At 47.1% G+C, this 19256-nt stretch overlaps 1 protein-coding gene across 1 annotated transcript; it reads left to right on the top strand.

Moving 5' to 3' along the window:
- Nucleotides 1–222: 222 nt before the first annotated feature.
- On the top strand, nt 223–18496 carry ERLIN1 (ER lipid raft associated 1). Its single transcript, XM_009579488.1, has 11 exons — nt 223–335; nt 1592–1673; nt 2213–2259; nt 8115–8176; nt 9086–9211; nt 10396–10469; nt 15609–15667; nt 16674–16765; nt 17325–17414; nt 17737–17816; nt 18014–18496. Exons 1-11 carry the CDS (start codon nt 223–225, stop codon nt 18230–18232), a joined length of 1044 nt encoding a protein of 347 aa, XP_009577783.1. The 3' UTR covers nt 18233–18496.
- The last annotated feature ends 760 nt before the right edge of the window (nt 18497–19256 follow it).

Below are 19256 nucleotides of genomic sequence, written 5' to 3'. Positions count from 1 at the left end.
CGAGGCGACGGCACCCCGCTGCAGAGCGAGGCCCGCTGGGCGCTTTGAGGATGTTCCCTGGCTTTTTGGTTCAAGAGCTGAGAAGGTTTTGTGGTCTCTGACGCCGTCGGCGAGGAGAGAGCGCGAAGATCTTCACGCAGACCGCGGGATAAACGGCGCCCCATCGTCCAGGCGACTCGCTGCTCCGGTGGTAACGGTCTCTGTCCCGCAGGTGGTGCGAGGATGACCATGGCCCAGGCTGGAGCCGTAGCTGCAGCTGCCACGGGGCTCCTCGTCTTCTTCCTGTACTCCTCCATCCACAAGGTTGAGGAGGGGCACCTGGCCGTGTATTACAGGTACTGTTCCCTGCCAGCGCCCTAAGGGCTTCTGTAGCCTTCCCTAAGTTTCTCTCTTTCAGCTGGGATTCGTCCCTGGCCCCAGATCACCTCGGGAGGTGATTGCTCTCTCCTGTGTTTCCCTCCAGGTTTTGCCCTGAAATGGGCAGGCCGTGTTGTTTCTGCTCTCTTGCGCCAGAAACGATGTGGGCCTGGATAGCCTGGCTCTGTGCAGAACCGTTTTGGTCTTTCTGAATCCTCAGCTGCTTTTCCTCCCTCTCCTTCCTCTCCTTTTCTGGGTCACAGTTTGGATTTCAAAGCTTAGAGGACCAAAGCTCTTGGTCCATCCAGTCTTTTCACGTCTCTTGATCTCTCCCTCTTACATCAAGGGCTGTCACCTCTGTCCAAGACTGTCAGCCAGCCAGAGTACCCGCTTTGTTGTTGCTTTGAAATGGGTCTTCTCCCTGGCTCTGGGTTGTTTCATCTGGGGCTCGTAGCTGCCCTGAATAGCATCTGTAGAGCAACTCATTGTCAGTCCGTAACAGTGAGTGGTCACAGTCACTAAATGTCACCTCTTGACTAGATTTTGCTTCAAATTTGAATAAAGGAATACAGAAACTCAGCACCAGCCTTTCTGCATTTTCTGCTGTATCTGCTCTATTTCTGTCCTCGTGCTCACCGCCATGGGCCAGTCTCCTTTGCACTGCTCTTTCCTTTAATTACGAGTGTTTTGAACAGCATGGGCCCTTGCGGGATGCTGCAGGAGACCTTACTGCACTATGAGGATCGATCGCTTAGAGCTCTCCTCTGTCTCCTGTCTTTTAACCACCTGCCAGTCCCTACAAGAGACTGCGGGTTTTCTTTATGATTTGGGTAAGGGACTGTGCCGAGTGCCTCGTGGAAATCCAAACTGGCGGTATCGCATCAACTGCTGGATTTTTCCATGGTTACCAGTGAACTATTTAGAGAGAAGAATCTGTGTTCTTGAAGCTCTCTGCAATGTTGCAATGATGGAAGAATCTAGCAATATCTGCCTTCTCTAAAAGTTAATTGCTTACAGGACTGAAGCAAATGATTTTCAAGTTGCAGCAGGCAAGTATACGCAGTCAGCTCTTTTGAGGGGAATTGGTGGCAAATTTGGTGCAGGTGAGTAGTGTAATTTGCACTATCACAGCTGTGACCCCCAGCAGTCTGAATGTACTTGCTCGCTCTCAAAGCCAACACTTACTATTTTCTAGTTGCTTGAGCCTTTTCCCCATTTTTCTCTCTCTCTGTAGGGGTGGTGCGTTGTTATCTAGTCCGAGTGGACCGGGCTACCACATCATGCTCCCATTCGTTACCACGTTCAGATCCGTGCAGGTTAGTATCTTCTCATCTTGGAAGAGTGTGAGTGCGAGCAGATGTTGGTAGGGATATTGCTGGATGGGGGTCACATGGGCAACTGGTGTTTGCAGAGGGGCTCAGTAAAGTGGTAGTCAGAGCAGCAGCTCCTAGGAAGCCCATGCTTCCTTCTGCCTTAGGTGCCAGACCCAGCTGTGCACTGGGACTTGTGCTTTTGTTGGAATCTCCGCAACATGTGTGTGTTGCTTGGGACAGGAGATGTCTTGCTCTGGGAGGACAGCCTGTGTTTGTGGCCCTAATTGTTTCCCAGGAGAGCTGCAGGCCTTAGTGTTGCAGAAGCTGAGATTAGGGAAATGAGCACAGCTGCCTTTCTATCTCCCAAAAGGCAAGTTGAAAAGAAGTCTGTCTTCTGCCCACACCTGCAAAAGTCAGGAGGGAGGCAGGGGACACGTTTTTGGCTCCATGTTCCTGTGTAATGGTTGTGAGAGTCTGTGCACAGCATGATCTTCCTGAAAAATGGAGAGATTTTGTGAGCACTGGTTGTCTTTTTATTTCAGACCACGTTGCAGACTGATGAAGTGAAAAATGTGCCTTGTGGGACAAGGTATGTTTTTCCTTTGTGTTTCTTCTGGTGATGAGCAGATGCACTCTATCGTGTAGTTTGCAGCTAGTCATTTACAGTGCTGTGACATAGAGGCTGAAAAGTAAAGGCACATACCCTAAAACTAGTCCCAAACATACATCACACTTGGAAATAATAGAGCAGGAGGTGTGGGAGGGAGTGCTCTTGCTTTCACTGGAATTGATGTTCAGAGGGTATTTGCATTTATAGTGATATTCTCTTGATTTTTCTTGGTTTCTTCCCTCGATTACTCTCATAGCCTGTTGCTTGTGCTTTGGTCTGCCCTCTGCTTTGTGGTATTTCTAGTCTGAATCTTGTGGCTAATACAAGTGTAGACCCCAGCAGTAGGCAAAAGTAAATGGTGAATGGGAATCCTCCTGATGGGAGATGGTTCATTTCAAAAACAGCTCAAGAAAATTAGTCTCCTGGAATTGTTTGGGCATTTTTGGAGTTGATGTTTCATCTGATGTAAAGAGAGAGTGAGAAAGAATAAAGAAGAATCCTATGTATGGGTGGCACCTGCCTGCTTCATAATTAAGCTGATCCTTTTGTCAGCACAGATCTGTATAGTTTAACAAGCAGAGCAGTAACAGAAGGAGAAGGCTAGTTGAGCTGGATTGCAGATCCTGTTGTGTTGGTTCATTCACAAGTTGAAGTGATGACTGAATCTGTTTCTTCAGGATAAAAACAAAACTGGTGATTCTTCTTGTCTTTTAGCTTTAGGGTACTCAACAATATTTCTGTTTGGAAAAAAAAAAGGTCAGTATGACTTGAATAATGACACATAACGACCATGTTGAAATTAAAAGTTAAACGTTAGTGGCAACATTAATGAGGCAGAGTTAATTTTGATCTGGTTTAGCCCTTATTGAAATGAGTTCTTGGAATTATTCCTATAGCAACTCATCATACATCACTTGGGCGTAAATATTAACATAAAGTTCTCGTGGGCCCTAGCTGGTTTTAGTTTTAGATCTCAAACCTCTTTCAGGAGTGTTCAGTGCTGTAGCCAGGGCTTTGTCGTCAGGTGAAGAGTCTTTAGGTCAAGCAAAAAGTAATTGCAGGAAGGAGGAGTAAGACTCATTATGTTCTATATCCATATCTTTTAAATGGCACAGTTAAAAATAAGTTATCAGAGCAGAGTTTTAGCGATGTGTTTAATGGCAACTTTCAGCTCATAACTAGCATAAATAGGAGTAATACTTCATCTGCAGAACGTTGTTAAACAGCATCACGTCTCTGGGCCAGGGGTGGTGTCCTGCTGTCCTGCAGGCCTTCTCAACAGACCAGGCAAAGCTTTCCGCTGAAGCTTAACCACATTAGACATGCTAACACAGTCAAAATTAAACTGTGCTGCTTTGACCCTGCTTTAGCAGGGAGGTTGGAGAAGATGACCTCCAGAGGTCCCTGCTAGCCTTGACCATTCTGTGAGTCTGTGATTTAGGAGCTAAATATTCTGTTTAATTCTGTATAGTTAGTTCATTAAGTTCCTGTTACGTTTCAGCATCGTGGGATTCGGTTGTGCAATACAGGTGGCTGTGAAGTTACAGGTAATAAACGTGCTTTAAAACACCCAACAGCTGGTGAAGCAGTTCTTAGTTAATAATTGAATACACTTCAGACCAAAGGTCCCAGTAGCCCTGTCCATTTTTAAGGTGTTACTGCAGGAGCCTTTAAATTTGCTGTATTTGGAATCAAAGTCTGCAGCTGCTCCGTGCCAAAGCTTTGAATCCACATTTCCATAATAAAACGTTAGCTTATAAATAACAAATGGATCAAATCTGAAATTTCACTATCCCGTTTCAAAGTTCGTTACAAGAGTAAATCCTAAACAGTTTAAATTTCTGTAATTGTATATTAAACCATCAGATGTTAAAGGCTGGGTTTCTCTTCCACCGTATTCATATTCCTGTTCCCTGTATCCTCATCTACATTAGGAAGCTTATGAATGGCTGTGTGGGTGTCCCATCCCCAATTTCTGCCTTACCTGCCCCATTTATACTAGACAGCATTAAGTGAATACATTAAATACAGATTTTAAAATACTTTGGCACCAGATGACTCTTTTTCATAAAACAGCTGTCACCCCAGAGACGAAAACCATTTCTTTACAGCAGGTAGAATATGTATCTGCTCTAAGCTGGGAATTGCCTCAGGTGTTTGAGATTTCTGGCTTTCCCCAACAAGAAAATGTGTGCACAGTTCCTTGGGAAGTGCAGCAGGTTCCTCATGGCAGATCTGCTGATCTCCAAAAACTGATGGAAAATCAGTTCAATAAACTAGTTTTAGAAGAGCAAAGTATTCCAAATGACTGACTTGAACAATTAATTGAGAATTAATTTACTCGCAAGTATATTGATTGTGGAATACAATAAATGGGTTGAAAATGGTGTCGTGCAGATATTGCATGAGAGAATTAGGTAAGTAGCATTTTTTTTATAAACTTAACTGGAAAGAACCATGCTAAATATTGTACAGGTTTTTACAATGCCAAGAAACAGTAAGTAGTCAGGACGGTAAGCAGTAATATTGCTCAAACATTAGATGTTTATTTGCAAAGGTGTGAGAGTCGTCTTGTGCTCATGCTGCAGATCGTTGGCAGGAACACAGAGCACTGGAGGAATGCTGTTCTGGGACAGATCCTTGTTTGTTAGCCAGTCACGTGGAAAAATGTGTCATGAATATTGCAAATGGATGTATTGCATTAATCCCTGTCTCTCTAGACAGACCAGATCTGACCTTTAAGCCCAATTTTTACATGCTCTGATTGCCTAACCTGGTCTGGTCTTGTTTGTTGTCAGCTCTAGCAATAAGCAGTAAACCTTCGCCTTTTTTTATGGCCCCTTTTTTATGGCAACATCCTTCAGTTTTTCCCTTGCCTTCTGGCCTGGCATAAGCTAAAATCCTGAAATGTATGAGGCTTTCTAAGGTGTACTGAAATGCCTGCTAGTGTATGGTAGTCCCCTGTACATTTCACCTTGTCCTGTAAAGTTAGGCACTATTGCTGCCTAATTATGCTTAAACTTCTCCCAGGGGCACATAGTCTATGTGTTGCTCCTCCTTTCAGACTTTCTATGGATTTCTTCTTGTTCCTCTCTCCCTGACCAAAGAGCCTGCTCAACTCAGTGCTGCTCTGCCTGACCAGCCGCATGAGCAGCTCTGCGGTGAGGACCTTGAGGGGTGCGAGTAGCCCTCGGAGGGGCTGCAAATGCTGGTGTTTGAAAAGCTGTGGAAACTGCGGTGGAGAGTTTCAAGTACTGGAAATCTCCCTGTGGGAGTCGCCCTGCCTTGCATCTGGCAAGAAGCAGGCTTTGGTCAAACGACGATGTTTTGAGAGTGGTAGTGGCATGTCAAAATGGAAAGAGCGCTGTCTGAGCCAGCGTTTAAGCCATAGGTGTCAAAGGGCAAGTAAAGCAGTTGTGGATGATGAGAGTATTTGTACAGTTCGAGGTCAACAAGGTGTGTGAATCGCCCCAAATCAGTGCATGATGCTCTGCCAGAGCAACTGTCCTGAAACTGCCCAGGACAGTATCTCCTGCACTCCAGGAGTTTACAACATCCTCTGGACCAGGCTGTTTGAGACGAGGTCTTATCTGAGATGCTCACTTTAACATCAGAGTGTTACAGTTCAGTTTGGCTCCTGGGTTTACAGCAGCAAGGTCCAGAGGGCCATCCCCACTGCACGATGATGATGATGATGGCTCCAGCAGGTGGATGGATGTGTGGAAAATGCAGTGTAAGTGCTTTGTAGGCTCGGTTTAACCTTAAGCCCTCAGTGGGGAAATAGGTAGTCAGCACATTTGCTCTCTGAGTGGCACCTGTTTCCTCAAAGCCATTGCCTGACCAACAGGACTGATAGAATTCACTTATGCCCCACACTGTTGACCCACGCTGGTTGAGATCCTTGGCAGGGTTGCTGTGGGTAGTGTTGGTTGAGTCAGACGGGCAGCAGGCAGTCCTCTCTGATCTGAGGTTCCAGCCTTTCTTGCTTGTGAGGTGATGAGGGGCTGTGGATGAGTCCTGTGCAGGAGGCAGATTGTCTCAGGTGCTCTCTTTTTCCTTCTAACATCCCCATAAAATTGAAATGTCAAAAGGACCCCAACATAAGGATGTGCTTGGAGGACATTCTGGTGGAAGAAGCCCACACACTCTGCTTCGGTTCCTCACCAGGATATCTAGAAGATACCCCAAGATGGTAGCTGGGTTTCCCTGTCCTGGTGGAGATGTCATAAGGTGACTGGAACAAATCAGGAGGATGAAAGCAGGTTCAGAAGGTCATGAGGAATGCTGTTGGATGTCACTTGCAATGATAAATAGTCATTTTATTGGATATGGTGGGACAGTTAGAGTGCAGAACAGATAAGATGGAAGAAAAACACATATACCATGCCATTATAACTGTGCGGCCTGACGTACCTACAAAGGATCCATAAGCCTATCTTGTTTAAAAATAATAGTAATGGGTCTTAGAGAGCCAGCAAGAATGACCATGGCCTAAAGGGAAGTCTTGAGTGAAAAAGAGATTAATACTCTTAGTAGTAGTATCTCACTAGGAAATAAGTCTCTCTTTAGCCACAAATATCTTTTCTGCTGGCTTGTCCCTTCCAGCAGGCAAGTTCAGTCCATCACCAATATTTTTAGCTCATAGCTTGCCATGAAGCAGGCAGGTTTGCAGAGTGAACGCAGGCTGTGCCTGGGAGACCTTTTCTAAAAGAGCACAGACGTGGGCAAGTTCAGGTGACTTTTCTGCAAACTTAGTTTTCAACTGCCAGAGATTGGGATCTGCAAAATAAGAAACCAAGTTTGTCATGGGGGATACGTTTGAGTTAAAACACCACAGAGACTAAGTTTGGAAATCTGTGAGGTCTGCTTCTGGGGATCAGCTGTCTCTAAACAGTTTCTGCTAAAGCTCGTTTGTGATTTGCCTTTGCCCTCAGGACAAAATTGCAAGAGTGCTTTAAAAATACTCTCTTGAGAGACTTACGAGCTGCTGAAAATTAAGGTTTTTTTCTTCACTGTAGAGTTTGTGCTTTTCCCTGGTGCAACAGGTACCCAGGGGTGGGCATGACCTGCTGAAAGCCACATCAGTAAGAGCAGAGGCTGGGATCAAGCCCTACCTCTGATTCCCTGTTTTCTCTGCTGGTCTGGCAGCATGTGATCCCTTGGGGAGAGGACTGCCTGCAGGCTTCTTCCGATGAGGTGTCTGGAGCTTCTTGACAGCGCACATGCCTGGGCGCACGTGCACAGTTGCGATGTTACTGGAGAGCTGTTTGCAACATGACATTGATGCAGGGAACGTGAATTAAAGTCTGTTATGTGCTTTGTTTCTTCCTTTCTAACGGGGGCCTTGTCAGGTTCCTGCTGGAGTTAGTAAATGCATGAACTTAAACTAAGGGCTTTTCCATTCAAAATGTATTTGCTGCCTAGAAGAGCTGTGGTGCATCTGCAGTCTGTGTCTGCTCTGCTGCTTGCAGGTGTCGTCTGCTGTCCTTGTTGCATTCCCTTCGTTGTGCTGGACTCCCCCTTTCTGATAGTTGCGGCTACATTCCTGTTCAAAAACGTTTTCCTTTTGCTGGCTAAGTAGGAGATAACAAAGTGAAGCAAAAGTGCTTTGCAGACTTGCTGGAGCACGCTTTTGATTTATGCAGAGAGAGGGACCAGTCTGTACAAAGCTGGGGTTTGCTGCCATCTAATTGCAAAATGCTCAAGAAGTCAGAACTGTTCTGGGTAAGTTTAGTAGAATTTAGTAAAAGAGGGAAAAAGATGACTTTGCTTTAAATACGGACCACTGTTAACAGTTGCAGTAATAATTCATGAATTCTCTTTTTCACTGACAGTGGCGGTGTTATGATCTACATTGACCGAATAGAAGTTGTGAATAAATTGGCACCGTATGCAGGTATTTCCCGTCCTGTTTCAACAAGCAGCGGTGTGACTGTCTTCACGCCTCCTGTAGCCACTCTGTCTTGGTTTGCAAGACTTTCATTTTCTGTGTCTTATTATCCTTATGGTTCCCAGTACCGTAGCACTTAGTTTCATGCACGTGTCTGCAAGCTTTTCGAAGAGCCACAGATTTGCAAAGATAAACATAAATTCTAGGATTGCTTCTCCCCTGTACGTTTAGAAAATGTGACGGGTGCTCAAGCAGCCCTATTTCTTGCTGCTGAAGGGGAGACCACCTGTGAAACTAAATACATGGGACAAAGTCCCCAGGTGCTTGCCATCTCAGCTTCTGGGAAAATTACAAAGGCAAAGCCTGCGTAGGAGCCTCTTACCTTCTTATTTCACCAGCTGCCGAACCAAAGACCCACACAGCTTTATTTTTCAGCAGCATAGCTTAATGCAAAACGCTAGCGTTACTGAGACATTGAAGGGTGAATTCATGTTAGGAATGAGAGTTGTTTTCACTTTATAGTAGTATCTGTTCCTATACATGTAGGTCCAGGACAGGCTTTACTGTTTAATTTGTTTATGCAGATCATAAAACAGGACCGTGCAGTGTATCTTGCTGTAATTACTCTGCTTTTTGAAGTCGTATAATCCCAGCAGCACTGGTGGAGGGGACCTCTGCAGGTCTCTCCTCTGACCTCCCTCCCACTCACAGCAGGCTTCTCACTAACAGCTGGGCAGGGCAGCTGTGGCTTTGCCCAGCCAAGTCATGAAAACTCCCAAGGATGGAGATCCCCCACCCACCTGTCCCAGTGCTGCACTACTTTCCTAATACCCTGAGCTGTTGTTTTGCGATTGTGGCATTGCGGAAAGCAGTACACATCAGTGGTGACCTGTGATAATTCTCTTACTTCCTCAGTGTACGATATTGTGAGAAACTACACTGCAGACTACGATAAGACCCTGATCTTCAATAAAATTCATCATGAGCTGAATCAGTTCTGCAGTGCCCATACCCTGCAGGAAGTATACATTGAGCTGTTTGGTAAGTGGATGGCAGCTGGATGCACCCACCAAGGGCTGTGTAATCTCCCTGTTCTGCTGTAGGATATGTTACAGCAGGCTTCTTTGGGCAAACAGCCTCTGTGCTGGAGTTGCAGTCTAGAATCCAGCTCCTTATCTATCCATATGTCACTTCCCATGTAAATTTACTCCTTAATGATTCAGATCTCTTTGTCTTTCCACATCTGCACGTGGGAATTCGATTTCAGTCCTTTTCCACGTAGGACTGAATTCTGGACACACAAAGTAGCCACTCTGCTCTTGTGCGTGCAGTCGTGCCCATTGCATTCACTATGGCAATGGTTTTGTCTTGTCTACTTCTACTTTTAGGCCCCTGTTCTGTTGCTGAATTGACTTTTTTACTTTAAAAGTTTCCTTCTAGCTGTTTTTAGCAAGTGAGAGCCGGAAGGGACATGCTCTCAGTTCATTGCAATGCTCGTTTTTTTCACAAGGGGGTAGCAGCGGATCAGGAATTAGCAAATTTAATGTTGGGCTTCTTGGTACCTACCTGTGCCCCCAAAGACGTAACAACATCATGTTCCTTCCTGAGTGGCAGAGCAGGGGAAAATGGGTTTATGGAAGATAAAAGGTTGTCAGACTTCCAATGTTAAGAGACACTCAATCTTTGGATGCTGTACTCAGACATGCCAAATATCCATAGTCAGAGAGGAGTTTCCTGGTAGTACATGCAGCTTAATCCCTTCATGACTGGCCATTTCTGTGGAAGGATCTTCCTGGAGCTTGGAAGTGTCAAAATGCATTTTTTCAGTAGCAAGTACTGGATCCTGCAGGTCCCTAGAGACTTAAGGCAGAGCTTGCTGCTGGCAGCAGGGTTGGTGTGGCTCCGGCTAGGAAGGGATAGACTTCTACCGCAGGCTCTGGGTGCTTTTTCTTGCTGAGGTGCTGAAAGCCATTTGCTCTCAGCTCAGATACCATGAGTTCATCAATAGCTGAACCTTTCTAGAGACACTAGTGTGTGACTCTCCTCTTGGGGTCGTTTTCCAGGGGGTATAGGAAGGGAAACAATGTACTGACTAATCTCAGAAAGCATCTCTATCTTACACCATAGAGATACCTGCTCTTCAAGGCCAGCTGACTCTCTGCCACACAAGCTGTAGGAGAAATGATAATAAGCTAAGTGGTCTCTCTCTTGTCCTCCAAACACAGATCAGATAGATGAGAATCTGAAGTTGGCCCTGCAGAAAGATCTCAACGTCATGGCACCAGGTCTCACTATCCAGGTAGGTTCATTCCCTAACAAAGATTATTCTTTTTTCCACCTCTAATTTGCTCACCTTTCACTAGATTGATGAGGTTTCTTGCTTCGGTTTTCCACATAACATGAAATAGTTGAGCCTTGAGTTGAGGTTTGTCAGCTGAAGACTGTCCATATGACAGTGACTGCTTCTAAATGCTAGTTTTATGTTAGGGGAAGACCTGCAGAATAGAGAAAACGACCTTTTAGGCCACAGACCTGCAGGTATTGGATTTAATTTGCAAAGAGCAAGAAAATGTTTTTCTTCAAACTACCTTTGGCACCCCTGCAGAGCTGGGCGCTCCAGTGTGCCAGCACAGTTCCTACAGGTAATTGCAAAAGAAAAGAGATCTTCATCTTTTCTGCGCTTGTGCCAGAGATAAGGGAAAGATGTTATATCATAAGTGATTTTCTGCTTACACTTAATGTTAGAAAGTCATGTTTAATCTTAGCTGGGCTATGGGACATAGTGGCTTTTTGGCATGTTGAAGCTCAGGGCAACCAACTGAGAAAAATATACCTTCGGCTCATAAGGGCTAAGATAGAAATCTCTGGAGATTTCCACTGTAGGGAAGAGTGAGACCAAATCTGTTTTGCCTTTCTTGTTGCCACATTTATCTAGGCTGGCTGGCTGTGTGCAGGGAGGGAAAGCCTCCTGTTGGCAGCACGTGAAATGGTATGATAAATACTGTTCTGCTTTGCGGGTCATTTGTGCACAGGCTTGCCCTGTTTTGGTGAGGGTGAATCACGGGCAGTGTCTTATCACAAAGAAGTTGAGATGGCACTGCTCTTCCAAATATCCAAGTTAACTTGCACGGTACATCGCAGAGAGATTTCCTACAAAAGTTCATCACCCATCAAAATTATCGTCATAACGTAAAGGCCCTTTTTGATCTCAGGATATGGAAGGGCGTAAGCAAAGCTCACAGCTCTTTGCTGGGAGATGTTAACTACAGAGCTACGTACGTTATCCCATCTCAATTTGGTATGCCCAATCTTCACTGTTGGTCAAAAGTTGAAGGATATCCTGCCTGCATCAGCCCAGATTTAGCTCACCGGACCAGCAGTTTGAAGAGGTTCCATAGCTACTGAGGAAAGTGGTTCATCTCTAATACTTAAGAGACAGTATGATACTGCCCTTGTATTCCTGTTGTTCCCTTTCAAAACAGAGTTGCATCCTTGTCTCCAGTAAAATTGTGCCTCAGCTTACGACTCTGCCATGTTGCTGTGTCTCATGTCAGGAAATACCCTGCCCCTTTGGTGAAGAGTTGAGCTTTCTTTAAACTCTCCACAGGCAGCTGTGTAGCCCAGATTAACTTAACTGTACCAAGAATTGAATTGTTTTGTGAGCTCTAAGGGAAATAATTCTGTATTTGGGCATAATGCTTTCCTTTTGAAGAGCACGTTTGCACGCATGAGTACTTCAGAGATCACTGACAATTCATTTTTGAAAGAAGTGACAGAGAAAACAACTCATTATTGAAAACATGCTGTTAGAGAGAATTAACAGCATTTATTTCTAGGTTTAAAACTAGTGTGTATGAAACCTTCACAAGTCCTCCAGGTTGCCTGATGCAAAACATTCTTTCCTAACTGGAATGGTGGCCACAGCCTGAAGAGGAGGCCAGTGGATGGTAAGAAGTGTCTAGGGACAGTGTTGTAGGGGAGGCTCCTGCACTTCCCTGTGAAAGCAGCACACCCTGGGGCTTGTCTCAAGTGTCTGGACAGAAACACACACGTCCTGGGAAACAAACCTGAGAAACTGGAAATACACGTGCATTTGCAGTCCCAGGGCCTGGTGGGATAGCTCGTGTGAGTGCAGTGCTGCTGTGGATGGGTACAGGCTCTCTAGGGAGGACGGGCTGAGAAGGTGAGGCAGCAGGCTTGTGCTGCCTGCAAAAGACTGGCTCAAATCATGTGGAGCTTCATTTTGGGATGGATGATGAACAGCTGAGATAAGAGCCAATATAGGTAAGAATCAGACCAACATGGAGGACCACGTGATCCTTGTCTGCTGCAGACCATCCAGTTAGTAAGACAAAGTAGGTAAAGCTGCCTGTAGAAGACCAGAGGAAGCCTCATGATCACAGACCCTAGTACTCATGGCGGTCTCTGACCACTTCAGTGTCCACTGGAAGGGCAGTAGGGCTGGGTGCAAGCCATGCTGGATGTTTCTGAAAGGTTTTGAACAAAGGTTTAGGCAGTGGTGATCAAAGATGACTGGGGGAGATACTCTGCTCCTTCTAGAAACAAGGAAGAATTGGTTGAGAGGTGAAGTCTGGTAGCAGTGTGAGCTGTAGCAGCTGTAAGGTGGTGAGTTCAAGGTCCTGAGAGGAGCGAGGTGAACAGGAGAATTACGGGCCTGGGCTTAAGGAGAACAGAACTCGGTTTGTGCAAGATGTGCTTGGCAGGGTCCTGTGGGAGACTGCCATGGTCAGCAAAGGAGGCCAGGAGGCCCCACGTCATTGCCAAAGATGCCCCGAAGTGTGGAAAGTCAAGCAGGTGAGACAGGCCCACGAGGATGAACAAGGAGCTCCTGACTGAGCTGAAAAGCAGAAAGGAAACTCACAAGAGGTGGAGTAGGATAGATGAGGAATAAAGCTAGTTGAACTGAGAGCGCAGGGACAGAGTTAGGAAGACCAAAGCTCAGCTAGACTTGGACCTAATGATGGCTGTGTAGGGCAACACAGAGGGCTTCTGAGGTGCATCCACAGCAAAAGGAAGGCCAAGGAAGCTGTGGAACAGGGAACATAGTGATGAAGGACATGGAAAAGGCTGAAGTACTCAACACCTTGTTTGACTTCTTTCTGGCAAGGTCTGCCCTTGGGCCTCCCTGTTGCTTACCCTAGCAGCAGAATCAGCAGAGGTGAAGCATTACCCACAGTAGAGGACAACTGAGCAGATGGACACACACAAGTCTGTGGAACCAGGTGGGATGGATCCCAGGGTGCTGAGTTGCTGGCCCGCACCATCATGAAGCCACTCTCTTATCTTTGAAAGATGGCAGTCATCAAGGGAAGTCCCTAATAACTGGAAACAGGCAAATGTCACACCCATATTTAAGGAGGAGGATCCACAGGAGAGGAGAAGTACCATACTGTCAGCCTATTCCCATTCTCTGCAACGTTTACATTGCCATCTCAGTGGCTTTCAACTGCACTCTACAGTTTGTTGGTATCCCTTATACTGAGTTCCCCACACTGGAAAAAAAATTGCCTTTAGCCTGCTGCTGAGCTTTTGCCAGTGCAGCTCAGCATGTGGCTGGACTTCGTGGCCACTGGGAAAAGATGCTGTCGTATAGTCAGCTTGTCTTTTGATTCCTTCATGCTGTTTTTTGTAAAGCCGTTGCTCAGCCAGTTAGTCCCAGCATCTCCCAATGCCTTAACATTTATTAACAGTATTGACAGCGCACAGTAGTGTTTCCATCAAGTAGATTTAAATAGCTTTCACCATTAAATAGATTGAGCCATTGGCTTGAAAAAGAAGCAGCTAGTGGAGATTTTCAAAGACCTGGAGTCTTTCCTGATTACGGAGGAATCTTTGCTGGTGTTGGAAAAGCCATGCTTCTGGAAACCGATCTTAGTTTTGGTGCAGGGGGTATTATGGAGGTAGAAAGAATATCCCCCTGCATACCCTGCAGTGGCTAGTGAGGTGAGCTTGCATGTGGTACTTTTCTAGGGACTTGGTAGGTGCTTAGAAAAATCCTTTCAGCGAAGGATGTTCTGGTCTGATGTCCCATAAATCTGCTGTCTTTGCTTGTTCAGAGAAGCAGCAGAGTTGGGGTTGTTCAGCCTGGAAAAGAAAAGGTTCCAGGGAGACCTTATTGTGGCCTTTCAATAAACAGGGCTTTTTACCAAGACCTGTAGTGACAGGACAAGGGACAATGATTTTAAACTGAAAGAGGGTAGGTTTAGATTGGATATAAAGAAGAAAAGTTTTACGATAAGGGTGGTGAGACACTGGAACAAGTTGCCCAGAGAAGTTGTGGATGCCCCATCACTGGAAGTGTTCAAGGTCAGGTTGGACGGGGCTTTGAGCTACCTGATCTAGTCCCTGCCCATGGTGGGAGGGGGTTGGACTGGATGATCTTTAAAGGTCCCTTCCAACCCAAACCATTCTGTGATTCCTGAGTGTCCTGCTTTGATGACAGGCTGGCTCCTTCTCTCCAGGCAGGGTGTGTTTGCCAGAACCTGTCACATGGAAATGGTTCCCTTTTCGCACTGCATAAAAAGACTTGCCCGGACGTGTCCGTATCTCATTCCCTTCTGTGGAAGCCCCTCGGTTCTTTGCAAACTTACTGAGCCCAGAGAGAAGCAGCAGGTTCAGCACTAAATCTAAATCTGCAGTGGAGATGGAGCAGAGGGTTGTGAAGCAGTTGTACAGCCATGGACTGTCAATCTGCATCTCCCAAAACTCAGTAATGAGCCACACAACATGCCAGCTGAGCAGCAGTAGCTCCTGGTCCTGCCTCTGGAGGTGTTTCAGAGAGAGTCCTCCGCAGAGCAGCTTAGCGGCTGTCTCTGGCATGTACCTGAGTTGTGGTGTCGGCATCGCCACGCACATCACTGATGATCCACAGTTGCAAACGAGCAGTTCCCAGCTGCCACCCATGCCCTGCTGCTCTCCCCTGTCTTCACCGCTATGTCTCATTGTGTTGTCGCTTTTGCAAGCTTTTCTCCTGGAAAACCCATTCCTGAGCTCATAGCCCTGCCTCTGTTTTGCAAGACTTTCTCCTGCAATTTAATTTCATTGGGTTTGTGAGCCCCTTTCTTGAGCAGTACTTTGGGAAGTGTTATCCGGTGATGTTTGAAGAGTCTTTGGGGTGGAGAACTATGCTGCTTCTAACAACGGTGGTGGACCTCTTTAGCAGTCTATTCCACAGGCCTTACTTGATCACTTAGGTGCCATAAAAGGTGCAAAGACAGGAAATACAAATGTGAGGCACCTCTGTGAGAGTGGCTGTGCTCAGCTGTGTTGTACAAGAGGATTGGGAACCATTATGTGTGGTCTCGGGTCTATGTGGAGATGTCCAGAGCACTACAGCTGGTTTTGGAAAGACATTTCTTAGTTATGCAGCTCGCATCAAAATGTTTAATTTAAAATGCACTCGCTTTTTTTTTTATAGGCTGTGCGTGTCACAAAACCCAAAATCCCAGAAGCCATCCGAAGAAATTTTGAGCTAATGTGAGTAGCTGTACATAAAATTGTATGCATTGTTTTTAAGGGTCCAGCACAGGCATAATGCTATTAGAAAGCTCTTACCTGGTGATCAGAAGGTGAGAGGTGGGCTCTAGTCAGTGTGTGCTTGGCTAGCTGCGCTTGTGCATTCTGTTTCTCCATTTCCATAGCTTTTTCACGTTGAAGCCTTTCAGCCCTTCGCAAAGATGGTTGTTAGCGTGTACTGAGACCATATCAAGGCTGTGTTCCTACTCCTTTATGTAGAGGGGACACTGATGGGCTACAGAGAACCTGTAGAAGAATTCAGGGCTCAGGGGTCTTGATGTCTCACCCATAAGCTACCCTCCAGCAAACTCGGAGAATTGCAGACAGATTTTAGCCTGATGTACGTGTGGAGATCTCCTGTCCAAGCCCTTTCCCAAAGCAGGGCCAGTGCCATAGCTGCAGCAGGTCACTGGGGGCTGTGTTTGGACAAGTCGGGGCATCGCTGGGGATACCCCACCGCTCGGGGCCCTGTCCCAGGGACGCCCTGCTCACACAGGGACAGGCTGTTTCCTTGGGATTTCCCATGCTGCAGCTTGTGCCGGTGCCTCCGGGGCTCTCGCTGTGGCGCTACAAGCGGAATGCGGCCCCGGCGCCTCCGGGACCCTTTGGGCAGGGGGAGATGCTGTTGGATCACCCTTCACCTCATCTCTGGCTGAGCAAGCCCAGCTCCCACAGGCTTTTCTCGTATGCCCTGGCCTGGACTCGCTCCTTGTCCTGAGGGCCTCAAACTGTATATAGCATCTAGATGTGGCCTCACCAGTGCCAAATAGAGAGGGGGAATAATCCCTTCCTTTGGCCTGCTGGTTACACATGTGCTCATATAGCTGAAGACAGAGCTAGTCCTCATGGCTGTGAGGACATGATGCTGGCATCTGGTCAGCTTCTTGTCTCCCTGGCCTCTCAAGCCCTGGTTTGCAGAGCTGCTCCCCAACTCCACTTCCCTATGATAACGTTTCTCACCCTGCAGGGAGGCTGAGAAGACCAAGCTGCTGATTGCAGCCCAGAAGCAGAAGGTAGTAGAGAAGGAGGCAGAGACAGACCGGAAGAAAGCGCTCATTGGTATGTCACCAGTTGGGAGTACTAGCAGACAGGGGCCAGACTGAATTTCCATTCCTATGTCCCCCAGTAAGCAGGGGTAGGACGTTGTCGTGCATTGCTGACAGCTCCCTGAAGGAAGCAGAGCCAGGCTGCAACCAACAGTCATTTAGAAAATATGAATGTTCATGCTGCTGAATCTACGTCCCACCTCCCTCCCCATAGCAGCAGAGCAGCGAACACCTCTGTCCTACAGCGGGGCTCCTGCTACAGCAGGCCAAGAGGTAACAGCTCTGCCAGAAAAACTGCTTGGGCTTGAAGCTAAATGTCCCTGTGCTAGGGGGAATCGCACTTGTAAAAGGGATGCCAGCCAGTGCAGCTCTAGAAACATCAGCACTGTGTTTTCTTTCTGTAACTATTCTTGGAGTACAAACTGGCACAGTAGGATCCGAGCAGAAAGGGAGGCAGCAGAGAGCAAATCTGCTACTTGCGTGGCAGATTCTGCGACCAGGTGCTGGGGTCAGGGTGCTGATGCTCAAGCCCTGAGAAGCGAATGTCTGAGCTGAGCCTGTTGTGATTGCAGAGGCAGAGAAGGCTGCTCAGGTGGCCAGGATTCACTATCAACAGAAGATTATGGAGAAGGAAACAGAGAAGCGAATTTCTGAGATTGAAGGTAACTGTGGTGCTAGCTTGCTGCTGGGCTCATCTTCCAGCTAAGGGTGGTGGCAGGTAGAGGACCCTCAGAACTGAGCTGGTAGGCATCGCCATCCTGCAAAAATAGTAAAGGGTGCAATAGCACAAGGTTATGCACTGGGATCATTCCTCCCCTTTGCAGGTACCTCTTCAAGAAGCCAGCAGCGCAGGTACACAGCCAGCCAGGCTGTCACGGGCACACCTGGGTCAGCTTGTCCCTATGGGATAAAGGCTCAGGTGCTCGATGTGATGGGGCTATTCACTTGCTAACACTTCTTTTCCTGTCCGTCCTCTGTTGTTAGATGCTGCATTCCTAGCAAGAGAGAAAGCAAAAGCTGATGCGGAGTACTACACTGCTCAGAAGCTGGCTGATTCCAACAAGGTGAGCACTTGAAAGCTGGTCAGAAGAGGACTTGCTTACTCTTTTCCTCTGCACAGGAGATTAGGTTCAGGTGGGCAGCACTGGAAAAAAGCTTGATTTAACAGCCCACATCCCAGGAAGCAGCTGCCTGAGATGAAATCTAATGATGCAGGGCCCAGAAAGTTGTCTCTTACAGTTTTTGGTTTCTCTCTTTGTAGCTGAAACTTACCCCCGAGTATCTGGAACTAATGAAATACCAAGCGATAGCTGCGAACAGCAAGCTGTATTTTGGTGACCGCATCCCCAATGTGTTTCTGGATTCCTGTGCCTTCCAGCAAGCCAATCTGAGGACTGCCCAAGAAACCAGCCTTCCTTCACAGGAGGCCCCGGAGACTTCTGGAGAAAGCCACCTCAGAACAAAGGAAAGCACTGGCTGACAGAGGTAGAAAGATACCTGGTATAGCTCAACAGCGAGCCCAGCTGTGAATGGGGATGTTGCCCTGTGCTGGTGGGGCGGATGCAGCGCATGCGTGGACATCTTGTGTATAGGTGGCAGTTGGGTTGATTTTCTTCTAGCAACACATTGCAAGTGCTCTGCCTCTTCCGTTTCTTCCCCTATTAAATTGGTGCTTCCAAATGAGGGATAATCCTGTACTAACATACCTATACTGGAATATTAAAAGACAGACACCGGGAAAGCCTTCCGCAGTAGGTGCAATTATTTAGCAAGCATTATTCTGGAGGTAGGAGACGTGGCTTTGAGTGCGATGTTGCTGCACGCTGGTCATTCCCCAGTGCTCCTCACTGAGGGCGAGCGAAGAGGTTTCCTTCGTCCTGCCAATGAAGCTTCGCTTTGTGGACTCTGGGGCAGGTTTCTTCTGGCACTACAACTCCTCAAGGACTCCAGTGGAATGGGCTTCCTCGGCCAGCGGAGGCTGCGTGTTCCTGCTCAGGGCAAGGCCTGGCGAGGAGTGGTTTGGTGTGGAATAGGTTATTTGAATAGGATCTGCATAGCCATAATCATCATCTTTCCTGTAGGCAGTGGCACTAGATAGTGACTCGGAGCAAGCAATCTCTAATGGGCTTCTGTAACTCCCCCTCTCCAAGCAAGAGCCTCACACTGCCTGCCTGTGACTGACTGTAGTATGTTTCAGCTGGGTGGCTGGGTCTCATTTTGCACCCTAAACCAGATTTCAGAGTGCATGGAGCACCTCCGAGCAGCTGGTTGGGAACAGAGCTCAGAAATCTTTGCTCAGACCCCAGCCTCCTGTAGGTCTTTTCACCAGGGAAAAGGGGGCTGAATTTCCACTGCTCCGCCTTGCTGGCGAAGTGAAGGGGAAGAGAAGAGTGAAGGGACCCCGCTCTGCAGCAGATCAGATGTTTGACACCTCAGCTGCAAAGCAGGTGAGGCATCACTGCTCCAAGAAGAAGTGGGACCTGCCTTGTATGTCCTTGAACAGC

This window comes from Fulmarus glacialis, unplaced genomic scaffold (genome assembly GCF_000690835.1).
Source record: "Fulmarus glacialis isolate BGI_N327 unplaced genomic scaffold, ASM69083v1 scaffold40216, whole genome shotgun sequence".
NCBI classification, from domain to species: Eukaryota; Metazoa; Chordata; class Aves; order Procellariiformes; family Procellariidae; genus Fulmarus; species Fulmarus glacialis.
Note: the sequence above shows the minus strand (reverse complement) of the source record. Positions and strands in the feature narration are given on the sequence as shown.